Here is a 16,915-nt window from a genome sequence, read left to right on the forward strand (position 1 = left end):
TGGCCCAAACAGTAGGAAGGAACTCGTCTGACATGCGTGAAGAAGCTGTCTGTTCAAGAATCTACGTCTCTCTTACCTCCCCCTTCTCTCCTTCTCTCCACATCACTACAGATGGACAACAAAGGCTGGAATGGACAAAAGGCGTCATTTACCGAAGCGACAAGTAACAGTGAGTATCGGCACGTCTCCCTGTGTCTCTTTCCATTTCTTCCTCCTCCTCCTCTCCAGCTCTCCATCGCTCCCTCCATCCCGCAGGTGGTTTTAGCCGCCGAGATGGCCCGGCGTTTAATCTCTGTGACTGGTCAATGGGCTTCTGACTGTCAGCTTAATCGGCCGTGCGTCCTCGTGGGGAGCCTGCGAATTCAGGCTCATTCACACGGGCTTACAGGGCCGGCACACTGGGGCCCTCCGGGGAGTCCCCCCACTGCCTTCCTGTGCAAAAAAACGTAGCCTTTCACTCAGGATTAACACACAGGCACACTGGAGCGCAGATGCACACACACATACCCATAGTCCTGCACACACACAGACACAACGGTGAGGCGGGATATGTGATGATGTGATATGAACGTATAAGATATATCTCACTTACCTGTGTGCCTCTTTCACATACCAGCTGTAGACCAAATAAGATAAAGAGCTCATGAAAAAGTACTGGAACTTTAAAGCAGCTTAATCATCATTACGAACACTGCTTCAAAGGTAGTATAAAGTACTGTGTATCATTTCCTTTTTGAATAGCTTGTTGTTCATCTTTGTCGATGACGTTTGCAGTTCTTGGCACATGGTGTCAAAAGTTCAGAAACAGCTGTCTTTAGCATATTCAACAGTATTAAAGTTATTGTCCCTGCGGTCCAAGTCCAGCCCAGATGATCCAGCATCTCTGGAGGTTTTTTCCTGGTCAGTCGGTCCACCAGTTAGGTCCAGACTTAAATATCTCGACAACTCTTTGCTGGATTGGCATTCAAGTTGGTACAGACATTCATGGTCCACAGAGGATGATTCCTGTTGATTCTGGTGCCCCCCCTGACTTTCCCCCTGCTCCACCTCCAGGTTGACTTTTTAAGGTTTTCGTGAAACATCTCAACAGCTATTTGATGGATTCCCATGAAATTCGATACAGATATTCATGTTCCCATCAACTTCAACTGTGCTTTGTGCTTAGCGCTAATTCAGAAATGTTAGCATGCTAACACACTTAACTAAGATGATGAAAGTGGTTGACATTATACAAGCACACATCAGAATGTCAGCGTAGTCATTGTGAGCATTAAATAAACATTTCACTAAAAGCACCACTGAGCCTGAGCACAGCGCCACAGAGCCGCAGGAGTGGGTGTAAATTCTGTCTTGTCTAGTCTTATGGTGCATTGAAAAGCGCCATGTTAAAGTGTAGATTAACAGACCCCATTTATAGCTAACGAATGCACATTTAGCAGCAGGTTCAGTGCTGCTACATTGTGTAAGATCCTCACTTGCTGCAGTAAGCTGACAATAACCTGTTTATTTAACAGGTCTCTGTTCATCTGTCTCTGTCAAAGATGAAACCAGATAAGAAACAAATGGAGACATGGAAAAGACTGCCTCCTCAGTCGTCACCTCATTTGGAAAAAATCCTCTACTTATGGACATTTTTAACTATATACAGACGCAAAACAGTTTCACGACAGGCTTTATGTATGAATTTACATGGGAATGTGATGGCCTTAAGGGACATTTCATTTATAGAGGGGGCTAGGAGTCTTAACTAAAATACATAAGGATGCAATTTTGTAGGAAACAGCTGGTCTCTATCAGCTGTATCTGCTGTAAAGTTGGCTGTCTTGTCTGTAATCGAAATAAAAACAATGAAAAAGCTTTCTTCTCACCAAAGTCAAACGCTATTTCAAGACTTGACAATCTATTTTCAGTTTCCTGGTCTCCAGAGTTTGGCAGCAATGTAAATTTTCCATTTATTCCACATAGTGTGGGAGTTAAGTAAGTTAATATTTATTACAGGTGTGAAAATGCAAAGAATTCACAATCGTTGCGTAGCTGAAGCAGATTTACGTGCTTTGTAATGTCTGAGCTTGATTTGTTGTGATGTCCCAGCTTGATAAAAAGGATGCACTGCAAGCAGTCTCACTGTGGATGCCAGCAAAGTGAATGCCAGCAGCTTGAGAAAGAGCAGTTTAAGGGACAAATGAACAGCCTGTGAGATGTGGAGCAGCAGAGTGGAAAACAAACAGATAGCCTTATTAGATCCGAATGTGCTGTCGTCACTCGGCTCTAATGGAGGCTCTTGGCAGGGCCGCAGCGCTCTGACACCGGGTATCCAGCTTCAGTGTGGAGAGGAGAATGAATGTGATGTTTCAGCTTTCTCATGTTGAGAGGAACAAAACCGATTGGTGAGACTAATCACTGACTTTTTGAGTTTGCTCGTTGCCATTTGAGACTCAATATAGTATCCAGATGAGAGCTTAACCCCTGCCACAACTTATAAAGCACTCATATGTATGATTTAGTCCAATTTTCTCAAAGATATATCATCTAAATTATATTTATAGATAAATGGTTGTTGTCTTGGATAAACTATTTTGGTGGTTGTGGTCTCTATGGTAGCCCAAGCTCCAGGAGTTACCCAATACCTCCGGAGCAGAGCCCCCTGGGTAATGAAGCCGTCCTTATTTGGTGGTTATTCCTATTGTTGGCTTGGAGCGTGCCTTTGGTCCCGTGCCATTCCCACTCATAGTTTATCTCACACTCAGCATGAGGCTTAACTATCTGCTAATTATCTCTTTAAAGTTGCCCAGACCGCACAACACTCACACGACGCTAATGTCTAAATAATGTTTATTGCATAAACACCATTTACAACTCATTCAAACAGATACAGCTGGTCTCAGTTTTCTGTGTGTGTCTGCGATTGCTGAATGGAAGATGTTTCTGGTTTGTCCGTTGTTTTGATTGACTATGCAGTTTATTGAATAGAAGTGGCAATAACTAAATCTGTTTGCAGAGTTGCAGGATGTTCAGTAAAAATGAGCTCTCTGGCATCAGAGTTATCGTAACGTCTTTTGTGTGATAAACAGTGATAATTGTAGTTTGTGCTGAAGTGTGTTTTTTGGAGAAAACAAATAAAAAGCTAATGGCTTCTTGTGGATATTCTCACATTCAGCTCTTGACAGACTTTACAAGTGTTTATATTAGGGGAGCTGTTTCACAGATAAGTTCCTTTTCCCTGTTAAATACGATTTTACAGGGATTGCTTCAAGTGAACACCAGCTGACAGGCTTGTTTTCGCCGACCTCCGATGGTTTCGTTTCTCACCTCACTGCAGTGGTAAGGTTGTGTCAGTTCACTGTGACATCATCGCTGGGTGTGATTAGAGATGCAGCAGAGCACGTTAAACTCGTTAAAGTTAGAAACCTCAAGATTAAAGTTGTGGATGATTTGCAGACACTTTTGTGCAACTTACCAGTTGGCTGTGGTAACAGCAAGTGTGTTTTAATAATACAGGTCAGTTCATGTATCAACCACTGGGGGCAGCAAACACACCTTGAGCAGCTACACTGTTTAAAAGCACCAGAAGAAGAACACTTGTCTGTTTCGGTGATGCGTGAAGAGAGCTGGATACGGGGTGGTTAGCAGCCTTTCAGCTAATTTGTCCCAGTGGTCAACCGCGGTACTGCAGCTGAAGCCCCTGTGGCCCAAAAAAGCATTTTCCACCATAGGCTGCAATTCTAAAATAAATATTGAAAAATTTTTATTTAATTGAATGGGCGCCATCTTGGAGTCTGGTATCCAGTTGTTATAATACACCCATGATCTGTTTACAGCCATCCTAAACAAACTGTGGGCTGGGAGGATTCATACCATTACGTTGTCAACAACATCACCCAACACAGTACTACTGAACTCATGACTGTCGTCTTCCATATTACAGGCAATTGCGTGTATCCATTCACTTTAGTTTTTTTGGTGCTGCCCTTACCACATGGGTATTATCCTGTGCAGCAAAGTGGGACTGACACACCTACAGAATGCAGGGCAGAGCGGTTATTGCATAAACATCAACCATACATACTGTGAAAGTCTTTCGGATTATAATAATGTGGGTTTTTTAACATCCAGAAAATGAGTTGTACCCAAGCTAATATGCAAACTGCTCTCTACAAATCTGTAATTGGCTTGCTGCGTCGCTGCATTGTGCAAGACAGAGTGGAAGAAAATAGGTAAATGTGTCACTGGCTGCTCACTTATGGCTCCGTCCTTCCATTCTTGCTCTTCCACATAAAACAACACACACCCCCTCGAGCACCCACAAGCGCTCATTGTATTTGTGTATGTGTGTGTATCAACGTTCTGTCCTTTGCCCTGCGTGAGCCGTGGGATGCAGTGCTGCAGCAAACAGGGTGGCTTAGAAGACAGGAAGGGAGTGTAAAAAGAAAGAAGAAGAAAAAGAAGTAAGGAGAGAGTGATTTTTCTCCCTTCTATTCCCATGGGTATTGCAGCAGGGCTTTTCACTCGAGTTGCCACATTTCATTTCCTGCTGTGCATATTTGTGTGTGTGTGAATGTGTGTCTGTGCGCTGTGTGCATGTGTGAACTATGTGAGGGTCTTGCTCCACCGTGGTGATTTATAGCGGTGGGCTCCGGCCCTATCTGTTTTCGATCAGTCTCATGCTTGGCTCTGGCTTCCCTCCAGCGCTCCCCTGGCCCACCGGACGCCGAGTCTGGGTGGGACCCCTCCAAAACTGCCTGGAACCAGCACCACAAACACACACAGACACACACACTCTCCCTCACTCTTTCATTCCCCCTCTTCCCAGCCTCACTCTGCTTCTCCCCTGCTCCCTCCTCATTTAACTTGCTCCCACTTCATGTACACAGTTTCACAATCTCTACCCAACATCCTCACGCACAAACACACTCCGTCACTCCTAAGCACTCACTCTCGCTGTCTCTCCTCCTTTGTCTCACTCTTGCTCCTTTCTCTCACTGTCACACTCTCGCTTGCCATCAGCTGACACCAGCTTCAAGCACTCAATCACATGCAAACATGCAAACATCCCCGCAGGCACGCCCACACACACTTCGGCAGACAATCACACACACTCAACATGGATTGCATGCGCTGCCCCTTCCCAGCCCCCACCGCCGCAGTATTCTTTGTCCACAGCTGATGTCATGTTGGCTAACACCTTTCATTTTTTGAGATATATTCAGAATGCACAGGCCTGCGAGTTTAACTTGCGTAAATTCAAATTAAAGTTGTCATCATGATTGGGAGGGGGGAAAAATCCGAGCAGTTGTGTCATTCCTGGCACGGGGCAGTTTGTTGTAGTATGAGTAATAAGTCCTGGATTTCATTGCCGTTTCCTTCAGCTTTTCTTCTTCTCTGGAAAGGAATGCCACCTTCATTGTTCATGATGGGAAATAGTGTCTGCAGGTTCCCAGAAACCTTAGACCAAGTGCACGAAAGTGTCCGTCTTTGTGTGTGTGTGTATCTGTGTGTGATGGTCCTTCCTCAAACAGGAAGTGGCCTGTCAGTCATATGCTCACTCCAGCGCTTTCTCCCAGCTGTTGGTCTGTACACACACACAAACAAGCACACGCAGACGTACACACACACACACAGCTGGTCTTCCTGTCTCTGGTGACCTTGGCTGGGCTTCGGACGCTCTGCATGGTTTTCACATCCACTCATCCCCACGTCCTCTTCCATCTGAACTGACTCCCAGCTCATCCTTCTTTTTTTATCCCGTCTCTCCCTCCACATCTCCTCTTTTTCATTCACCTCTCCATTTCCTTCCTCTCACTTTCACTGCAGCCGCAAAGTGACGAAGCCAATGAGCCTCAACCCGTCCTGTTTCCTCCTTCCACCTGTCACGACCATTTCGGGACAGTGATGTCAGCGTGCGGGAAGCCAACATAAACGAATGAGATCCATCCAAACGGTCTGGATCGAAACACAGTCTTGGAGCGCTGTTGTGCTCAGCTGGCTAGAACTGCGTATATCTGGACCGAACAGTTGGTCAGAGGTGCTTTGGCCTCTCGGATCCAAATCGCTCCAGACGTTTCCCAGAGCCACTGAAATATTCTCACAAGAACCTTGATCTGAGACTCAACCTGCTTCCGAGATTCTGTTGGGTCTCGGTTTGACACTATAAGTGAAACAGGATGCCGGTTAGCTGACAGCGCTGTTTCCCATCACTGATGAAGTCATAGCCACTCTGTTGATATTGGTAGATGCTCCGTTTGTGTCTCTGTGTTTGTATTTGAGGTTGAGAAAGAAAGAGGCTGTGTGTATTTCCCAGCAGACACTTTGATAGTGCTCGGAGGTGCCAAACCACATGAAACTGTCATCTACGTTCGGTGATGGAATGCCTGCATGGGAGCCAGCGCACACGCTTGTGCACACACACATGCACAAACACACCCTGGCATTGTCTGGTCGTGGAGTAGCAGAGGCATGTGTGCGGTTAATAATGAGAGCCATAATGACCCCTTTTATCTCTTCTCTGCCTCCCAATCTCCTACCTTTGTCCGTTTCCACTCCTTTCTAAACCTTGTGACCTCATCCATCCTTTAACACTGTTTCTACCCATTCAATCTCTACTCTTCCACGCTCTCCTCATCTCTGCCCATTTATCCATTCATCCAACGCTTATTTTACTCCTCTTTTTCTCTCTCCCTCACCTCAATCTCCTCCTCCGCCTGTCTTCTTTGACCCCTCCAGCCCAGAAGGGTCTACTCCACCTCAGCCCCGACGTCTACCAGGAGATGGAGGCCAGCAGGAAGCAGGGGGGCAATGCTCCGGGCCCTGGTGGGAGCAGTGGTAGCTCCGTCAACTACATGACATCCAAAGACATGGGACCCTGCTCTGCCCCGCTGCCACCAGGACACCCTCCATACTACAGTGGCTCAGCTTCCTCACCCAGCCCGACCGCCACCATGGCCAGGGAGCTGCTGCTCAACGGTCAGTCACCCACAGCCGATGCCTCCCTGCCCATGAAGGGGAAGAACCCGGCCCTGGCCTGCGGGGTCTCTGTGCAGCCTGCACAGCAGCTGGACTACCTGGCTCGCATCCAGGGCTTCCAGGTGAGACACAGTTTTCCTGTGCAATTACTTATTCAGAGCAACGTCTCTTTTGTTTACAACCTTTCTGATCATCTGAATGCACATGTTTCTTGCCCCATTAGATGTAGCCATGTTCTTAGATCTCAGCAATATACTCACCAAAGTAATCTACAGTCAGCTTGGTGAGTATAATGTTATCCTAACTGATAGAAATAATGGAAAAGTCAGGAAAGGCAGACCTTAGCTGTAATAAAGCAGAATTTTCCTGTAGGCTAGTTCAGTTTTGCATGTTGCACTATGTTCGTGCTTTGTTTCTTTTGGTAAAAGCCCCACCAAGAGGACCTCCACGCTGAAAGGCATGCATTTGTTTCCAAATTCACATTTATTTCACTTGAGGAATGTAGGCTTGTATTTAATTTTAGCTGCCATTATTAGGTAATAAAAGCCATCATTTAAACTTGGTGAAAGTATCAAACAGCCTGCGGTACAGTCATACAGTATGCACACATGCTAAAGTGACAGCACAGATGTTAGCGTGACCATGCATAAATACTACCACACACACACACACACACACGCACACGCACACGCACACGCACACTCATTCCTGCCATGATTTCTCTCCCTCTCTGCCGTTGCTGTACAACCCTGATTCCAAGAAAGCTGGGACACTGTGTAAAATGTAAATTAACACAGAATGCAGTCATTTGCAAACAAGCGGTCTCTGCCGACAACATGTAGTAACATACTTTATGCAATCATGTGTTCACAAAGCGGGGAAGCTCGCTCCATCCTCGCTTGTGAATGACTGAGCCTTTCCAGGATGCCCCTTTCATACCCAATCATGATACTCTCACCTGTTACCAATGAACCTGTTTACCTGGGGTATGTTCCAAACAGGTGTTTTTGGAGCGTTCCACTACTTTATCAGTCTTCTGATGTTCCTTTCGAGACTTTCTTATGACATGATGTTGGTATCAAATTCAGAATAAGCAGATATTTACAAAAATCACTGAAGCTGATGAGGTCAAACATTAAATATATTGGCTTTGTGCTGTTTTCAATTAAGTGTATTTGAAAAAGGATTAACACATTGTCTCATTGTTTTATTTGTTTTACACAGCGTCCCAACATTTCGGGGGGGGGGGGGGGGGGGGGGGGTTGTGAATAAGAATGTGTTCCCAGTCAACCTGGGTGTTTATAAAGAGGAAAAGCTCTACACAAACACAGCCAGCCACACACACACACACACACACACACCACTTAAAACCTCTCCACATAAGTGATGCCGGCTTTCTGTCTCGCGTGTTCATAGCATGACACGTCTTAGAAAAGCCTTTCCAGAAAGAAGAGAGTAACGAGAGCGGCGCTCCTGCAGAACAAGTGGACACACTATCCGTTTTTTTCCCTCTCGCTGTGGACATTATTGGCAGGCTATGGATTTAGAGCTGGAACTAAACCTCACAGGTGCTTCTGTCATTACCAGACTGGACACACACAGAACAGAAACACTCACTCGCTGTTAGCACTCTGTGTGTGCGTGTCTGTGTGCGTGTAAAACAGACGACTGCCCAGTGTCTGTTCTAATCAGTGCCGGCCGATCTGCAGCGCATACCATGCCACTGATACCAGCGCCTGTTCATTTAAGCTGCAGATGCTTTTTATCAGTTTGAGCGAAAACATTTTATCTTAACCTGCTGAGGGTTCCTTTGAAAGGCCTTTGTTATTGCTCTGAGCCTTCCTGTGTGTGTGTAACCTGAGAGAGCTCTGCTGCCTGGCCAAGCCCAAACACACTTGTACATATGCACACACACGTACACACACACACACACACACACACACACACACACACACACACAGCAGGTTCTGTTTAGTGGAAATGGAAGAGCTGGGCTAAGCCTGTGTGTGAAGTTTAAGTCTTTGTCGTTCTCATACTGCAGAAACCATATGCATGAATATGAGTATATTCTTTGTCTCTGCGTCTTTACATGCATGGATCTGAGGAAGCGCACACACAAGCATCACTCGCATATTTCCGTAAGTGTGTGTTCTTAAGCGAGGAAATCAGGCTGTAATTGAGACGCGCAGACAATATGTGTTCCATTGAGAGAATGTTTCATATCATGTGGGTTTGTAATGAGAACCTCTGGTTGCCTACAGAGCCATGTTAGGCTGACTTTTTAAGGCTTATGTATTCTTCTGTGTTTTTGTGGGCTAAACCATCACAGATTTCAAATGTTTTTGCCAAAAAAATAAATGCACTTGTCTGCTTTTCCTCTCGACACGTAATGCGCCGCTTTGTGTCAAGCCGGCTTTCCCTCGACCCCACTCGGCAACAAACAAGCGCTCAGATCTGCCCTTTTTTTAAGTAATTTGATAATAATCTCCTTGTCTGATTAGTAACTTGTTTTTGTAATGTAATTATGTTATCCAAGTGAGCGGATTACAGTGACCGCCCAACACTGGATTAAAGCAACTAAGCAAGCACTGAGGACATTCTCATAGTGTCTGTTTCATCCATCCAGCTCCGCAGACAAAGGCCCAGGCCTACCTGCTAAGCCCTTCTTTTGATTTGATTGGAAAATAGCCTCTGGTGGAAGCTCTGACTGGATAAGCAACAGTGTGTTGTACTCACGCCAGCTTGGAGCAAGGATGCTGGCACTTACTCCTGTGTGTTTGTGTGTGTGTGTGTGTGTGTATGTGTGTGTATTTCCTATTAATTTGGCTGGCGTGTTGTTGGCACGGTGGGTATGTGCGCTGGAAGTAGGGCAGAAACAAAGAAGCAGGAGGTAATAGACAACACATGGACCAAGGATAAAGTACTGAGTAAGAGCCACGTAACAGATTCTCCCTCCATCTCTTTGTCCCTCTATCTCTCTTTGCTCTCTTTCATCATCTCTTTCTCATCATAATCACTTCTTCTATTCTAACTGGGTGCGAGATTCATTTGCTCATCACTCTACATCACCGGGTTGTGTAACAAAATGGTAGTTGGAGTCCCCCTTTTGCTAATCAGAAAACAAAAATTACATAAATGGATGAATAAATGATAGTGAAAGTGAGCTATTTTTATGGTGGAGTGTGGAGGATGAATTGAGGAGTCTCACAGCCTGAGGAAAGCAGCTGCTCTGCAGTCTGGTGCTACGGCAGTGGGTACTTGTGCATCGCTTGCCACACGGCAGCATAATAACATTCTTGACAATATGACAAAATGCTTAAAAATATTTTTAAAACTCACATTTGCCACTGAGCTCTCCCTGCAGGATGCTTCTGCTCTGAGGTGGTTAAATAAGTTTTGTTTTATTGGAATATTAACATTAACACAATGTGAAATTCCTGTATAATACCGATATTATCGTGAACAAGACGACAGGCACAACCCTCGTACCAGTGATGTTGTGGTCAGTTCTTTATTGGCCCGCTGCAGAGCGCTCCTGTGCTGGACCGTGCACACACCATGCAGGGGATGTTTCCAGTCAGCTTTCTGTTGCTCCTTGTGTCCAGGAATTTTATGTTCTTAAGTTTTCACAAGAAATACCATCATTTCTGAGATGGGTGGAGATGCGTGATGTCAATCACAGTTTCTCTGTGATTGTGATTCCCAGGAACCTAAAATGTATTTCTTTCCCTTTGCATCCACAAATTTACGAACTCTCTTTGTGCAGTTTGAAGAAGTTGAAGGATTTGACCCCGGCATTGCAGTCACCAGCTGCCCATTTACTCTGCCATCACATTACTTAATAGAGGCATCACAGACTGCCACTGTTTCACTTTATTAACTGTTTCCTCCCTTTAAAGTGAGCAGGACCATTTGATATAGACGATCAATGATTGATGGAAATCTAATGATTTTTTTCCGTGATGCACACCTGGACAAAGACAAATCTGCTGCTGCAGAGCTGATTTATTCCCTCTCATTCCTTCACACTAGTCTGCACCGCATGCACTTCATATCCAATAACCTGCTCTAGGTTCTCGGAAGACTGGAGTGTTTATCGGAGCTGCTGCCTCTGTTTGTCCACGTCTGAATGTGGACTGGCAGAGTTGGAGTAATTTAGTGGTTGAGCGAGTTAATGAAGAAGAGGGGAGTGAAAGGGGCAGAGAGAGGAAGTATGGATGAAAGACCTGTGTGTGTGTGTGTGTGTGTGTGCGTGTGTGTGTGTGTGATCACATGCTGCTTTGATTTGTGGACTGATATTGAGAATAATTCCTCAGACACTGACAGGAAAGAGTCGGGAAAGTGTGTATTCTGTCCTCATTTACATCAGTAGGCTAATCTGAGTCTTGACTGTTGGTTCAGGAAAGATTTTCAGCCTGCTGTGTGTGTGTCATATTCTTTTATCAGATTTAGCTTTGGATGAGTAAACCTAAATTGTTAACATCTGTATTAATATTCTCACAATACCACAACTTTAAACCTTAATATGAAAAAACAGTATTTGATTACCAGCAGAAAGAAAAATGTAGTCCTACCAACACAATAATAATGCTGATAGCAATGGATGAGGACCAGTTGATTTTCTCCCCCTTTGTTTTGTCTGTGCAACCTTAGGTTGAAAATCTGATTGTAGATCAGTTACTTTTGTAAAATCTGCAAAAATCATGCCACCATTTAAAGCAGCATATAATAGTTGAACACCACAATGTGGAAACCCAGATTTTACGGCGAGACTACATAATTTTTGCTGAACCGCTGTCACTGTGGCTACAAGTGACAGACAGCTGCTAACTTTAGCTAACATTAACCAGCTCTGGTCATACCAGACCAAGTGAGTCTATAGCTGAGCACATTGAATTGAGCCACGATGCATTTTATTGCTAATGAATTCAGCTTTTCATCTGTGAGAAGAATCATGTGTTATTCTTTCTAAAATGAAGTAGTATCACTTTAAAACGTGTCCACTGTGAACTCCAGTTGATAGGATGTTTAAGCTGCATGTCGTCACCCTCAGTCTGGTTATACTGTCAATAGATTAAATAAATCTTTAAAACAAAGGTGCACAAAAACAATACTACACAGAACAGTAGGCACGGATCTCATTATTTTGTGTTGCGCATAGTACAGTAAGCCATATTCCTAAGTAACTGGCAGGTACAGTGAATGTAGCACCTTTTTCAGCAAGAATTAGGAATTACACCCCTCCTGAGATTGTGCTCTGGTTGTGCAAATGGAAAATATGACAGAACCGCTTTGTGTATTGTAGCAGAGATTTTAACCAGCCTGTGGAGTTCTGATGACCTGCATGAAGCATAACATAGATCAGTTATTAAAGGTACCCCGTGAAGCGTACCATAACATGAATCATCACATGTCCATATGGGATCAAGTGTTTACTCTTTGTGACACAGGATATTGCAACATGTAAAAAAATGTTAATATCCTCTTGCATATGGCCGCGAAAGTTCAGCATACTGTAATACAACATGCCAGGTCCTGGAACCGCTGAATGGTATCCACTGTATCTATCCGCTCTGTCCACCTGCTAAATCCGAACGCAATAACACAGCAGAGATAGCGATCAGCTGAATTATGTCATCTAGCCATGACAGACTTAACTCTGGAGATGGATTTAGAGAATAAAGGGAGGGCCCCCATCCTCTTTGCTGTGCTGGAATCAGAACTTCTACGTTGGAAATCCCATGTTAATGAAAACACTATCCTTGGCGGGTGGCTGGTGTTGAAATCCATTCAGTGCAGTTCCCAGGATTTCTCACACTTTCACATTGTTTGTTCTCTCTCTCCGCTTCCTTCTTTGGCTGTGTAGGAAAAACCTCTTCAGATGGTGCCGACTACACCTTGTATCCTGCCTGGCAGTTTCTACCCCCCCCCCCCTTCTTTTTCTCCTCCTCTCCTGATCTCCGCTGCTAACTCTCATCTCTCTGTATCAACATCAAACGCCTGATCTGGTACAAACGTTCAAAGACTCTAACAGTTTGTTTCCAACTTCCTTGTCATCGTCTCATTCCTCTGCTCTCTGTTTACTCTGGGATTTGCGTTAGAAAATACATTTTGGGATGGCTAATCCCACCACGTTTGATTTCTGCGGCAGGGTGATGGCTTCCAGCTGCGCTCTGCGGCATATTTGTGTGAAGAGCGATCTTCGAAAACAAGTTTTGTCGGTGGTATAAATCAGACCGTTAATGCTGTGCTGGCTCGGCGCACAGTCTCTCTGCTTACATGGTGGCCCTCTGTGTGCGTGTTGGTGCGTATGCCTGTGTCTGTGTGTCTTTGGCAAAACTGAGTGATGATGTTTTTACACCACAATCAAGCCCATTTGCAAACCTTTAAATCAAATACCCTCAAGTGCCGGCACAGCATATTGCAAATTTGAATATGCAGCATAATCTTTTTTTTTTTTTTAAACTTGCTTTTGTTCTTTGTATTTTGATAGTATTGATCATATTTCATGTCGTTCTCTGCACCAGGCAGTGGTAGGAGCTGTGTGCCAGCACAGTCCCAGCATGGGGAGATGGAGGGCGTGTTAGAATCCAAACGGTTCTCTTCATTATCTCCATGTTGTCTGTCACTGTAGAAACTCTGCACAGTCCACAGGTAAATAAATCTACCGAGCTTAGCAACCTCACAGAAACTACAAGACTCAGAGAAGTCACTGCTCCCGGCAAAGAAGTAATGCAGCACATAATCCCCGTGAAACCACAAATTAGCATTTGCACACTTTTTTCTGTACAGATTAAACAAACAAGATCTAACATGTTGATTAATGAGCTTTAGAGGTGCGAGCTGTTTTCTCTCTGTTTCCAGTCTGTAGGCTCAGCTGTGGTTGGCTGATGGCTGGAGCGTAAAGTCATTTTAAAAGATGAAGTCTTTTCTGCGAGGCACATCATTGTATAAAGGATTATAGGGGAAAAGGCCAGTTGGTGGAGCAGGTGGCTCATGCCAAAAAAGTAGCTTTCATGGATAAGAAGAGACATAAAACCTTTTATTATGCATAAAACATGCACTCGTTTTTTGAGGAATGACAGCAATACTACAAATATCTACATTTGAATTTATGACATGCACAGATCTTTCTAGATTGTAAAAAGCAACAATTATGCAGGTTACAATATTTTGACAAAGCTAAGACTTTGCTGCACTTTCACCACCAGTTTGATACATTTTGCAAATGTGAGGCTGACTTAATGGATGGCATTCGAATGCACAGTGGTTTGTTTCCTGGTCTCTCAGCTGATTTCTTTGAGCATGCACTGTGTCAGAGAATCTGTTCTGTGAATTTTTGATAATGGACCGGCGTCCTTAGGACTTGGACTGTCGCTGGCTTCAGACTCCTCTCAGGCAAAAGTGCTGTCAAAGTCTAGAGTAGCAGCTTTGTTTGACTTGAACCTCCTGCCATTAGCAGGACCTCTAATTGCTTCTCCCCAACAATGACGACATTGCTCAGATGTGGGGGCTTGTTTATTTTAGTAAAATAGAAGTTATTTCCGTGCCTTTTGACTCTCCGCAGCCTGCTCTCGGCCTTGTCTGGAAACAAGCTCTTAGTCCTGCAGTGCTTCTGTTCCATGGTCTCAACCAGAGTAACATGACAACATACCTAATAAGTATTTGTTTTTGCAGTTACCTTGACAGCATTGTGTAACACAGTCCTAATGAAACCGAAATTTGCATTTATTTGTGTGTCGTCCTTCACGTCTGTTTGGATTTCTGTTTGCAGGTGTGCACATGCAAATTTGTGCACTTCCCACAGGTCCGAATGCGGCTGCATGAGCACTATGACCGTGATTGCTTTTTAGTTTGTGCATGTTCGTGTTTGTTCGAATGAAGGGGCGCATTTCAAGAGGAGCCATCCAGCTTTAGAAGCCAGATGTCAGAGGTCGCTCCACATTAGTGCCGCCGGTCAATCGCAGACCTTGCGTAACTCTCCTGCTTCTTTGTCTCTGAAGGAAGTGGATTAGAGGCTGTTTTCTGAGTTGGGACCTGGGATGATTAGTTAGGCCTGTTTAGAATGCATGCACTCACAGATGCATACAAACATGCACTCAAAACAGACAGCCTGGATGGGAGAATAGACGGTTTGTTTTTAAGATGCTCGTTATTTCAGTTTCCGCCAAATCATTGCAAATCAGATGATGCAATGTTCTTTGATGCTGGCACGTCAGGCAGCTTTCTTTCCTGCCTGCGTGTCAGAGTGGATGGAAAATCCTCAAAGTAATCAGGAACTTTGACTATTTTATCAACAAGCCACCAACAAAGTAAGACCTCCAGGTGACGTTTGGTGATGTGCCAGATTTGCTGTTGTACACAGAATTTGGCTGGTGGCTGGAGCAAGTCTTGTTTATTTATATAGTCCAATATTGCATACAGTGTGTCAATGGTCATTACAGGCTTACAAAAACAGTTTTTCCAGACCCAGCTCAAGATCTCTCAGAGGACGAGGGAAAACAAAAGAAAAACACAGAAAGAAACAAGACTAAGAGTCAGCAGCCGCACTGTACTTCACAGCGACATCATGCTGTTGTTTAGCAGGCTTGTTACCATGGTCACCATCTTAATTTAGCTTGTTAGTATGGAAACATTTGCGAATTAGCACTGAACACCAAGCACAGCTGAAGCTAACGGGAAATGATGTTTTGCAGGTATTTGGTCACGTCACAAAATATTGGACAAATTAAAGTTTCAACCTGATGGTGGCACTAGAGGCAAAGTGGAGGGATCACCAAAGTCCTCCAGTGGGTAACATAAACATCTGTAGGAAATTTCTCAGCCCTCCATCAAGTAGCTGTTGAAATATGCCACTCAAAATCACAAATGTCAACCTCATGGTGGCTTTGGAGCAGAGGTCAAGGGATCAGCAAAGTCGTTGGGATACTTTGTCTGGGAACCACGACTGTCTGTACCAAATGTGGCAATCCACCCAGTTATTGTTGAGATATTTCAGTCTGGAACAAAGCAGTGGCCAGACAGATGTGGCCATCCCTGAAAAACGTGGAGGCAAAATTCAAGAAGAGATCTCCCCTCCCCAGATTTCTTTGTGGGTGAATTGTAGCGATGAAGAATGAACAGAAAGTGCAACGGCTAACAGTCACTTGGTTACACAAGCTTTATCTTGTGTAAGGGACCTCCTGACCTTTGACCCCTCGTGGTCTCAGATGCTTTGTAATTGGTAGTTTCCATCAACTGAACATACACACTTGTGTGCATATACACTCACACAGACAATGGCAGAAGTTGGAAATGGCTAGAAATTTGATATATCCGAGCATATATCTCCTTACAATAAGAGGCTGAGAGAGAGCGTCTGTTTCCTCCAGTGCCATCGAAGGGCCTCACCCTCAGCAGGAGTCCCGACAGCTCGCAATAGATGAACCGAGCAAATTGGCTGCCGATCAGACAGCATGATTACACCATACGTCACAGGCTCCCATCAACAGGCCTTTATATGGCCTAAAGGACCCAGCATGCGGAACATTTACAATTCGCAAGATTATGGAAGAAGCTGTATTTTTATTTAAAGTTAGGATGCAGAATTACTGAATTTGATGAAACAACATGTTTCAAACAAGTTGGGACAGGAGCACCAAGAGACTGGGAAAGTAGTGGAATGCTCCAAAAACAGCTGTTTGGAACATTCCACAGGTAAACAGGTTCATTGGTAACAGGTGATAGTATCATGATTGGGTATGAAAGGGGCATACAGGAAAGATTCAGTGTTCACAAGCGAGGACAGAGAGAGGTTCACCACTTTGTGATCACATGATTGTATAAAGGATGTTACTACATGGACTCAGGAACACTTTGTAAAAGTGTCAGTAAACACAGTTTGTTTGCAGATGACTGCATTCTGTTATTATTGACATTTTACACAGCAGCCCCTTTTTTTGGAGTCTGTTTTAGG

At 44.4% G+C, this 16,915-nt stretch overlaps 1 protein-coding gene across 1 annotated transcript in view; it reads left to right on the forward strand.

The window, feature by feature from the left end:
- The window catches only part of stau2 (staufen double-stranded RNA binding protein 2), an 84,680-nt gene that overhangs the window by 37,483 nt on the left and 30,282 nt on the right, over positions 1-16,915 (forward strand). The window contains exons 11-12 of the mRNA XM_070985827.1: positions 112-169; positions 6,721-7,082. Coding sequence (XP_070841928.1) covers positions 112-169; positions 6,721-7,082 — 420 coding nt within the window. The remainder of the gene's footprint in view (positions 1-111; positions 170-6,720; positions 7,083-16,915) is intronic.

The sequence above is a fragment of the Chaetodon trifascialis genome, chromosome 18 (genome assembly GCF_039877785.1).
Source record: "Chaetodon trifascialis isolate fChaTrf1 chromosome 18, fChaTrf1.hap1, whole genome shotgun sequence".
NCBI lineage: Eukaryota > Metazoa > Chordata > Actinopteri > Chaetodontiformes > Chaetodontidae > Chaetodon > Chaetodon trifascialis.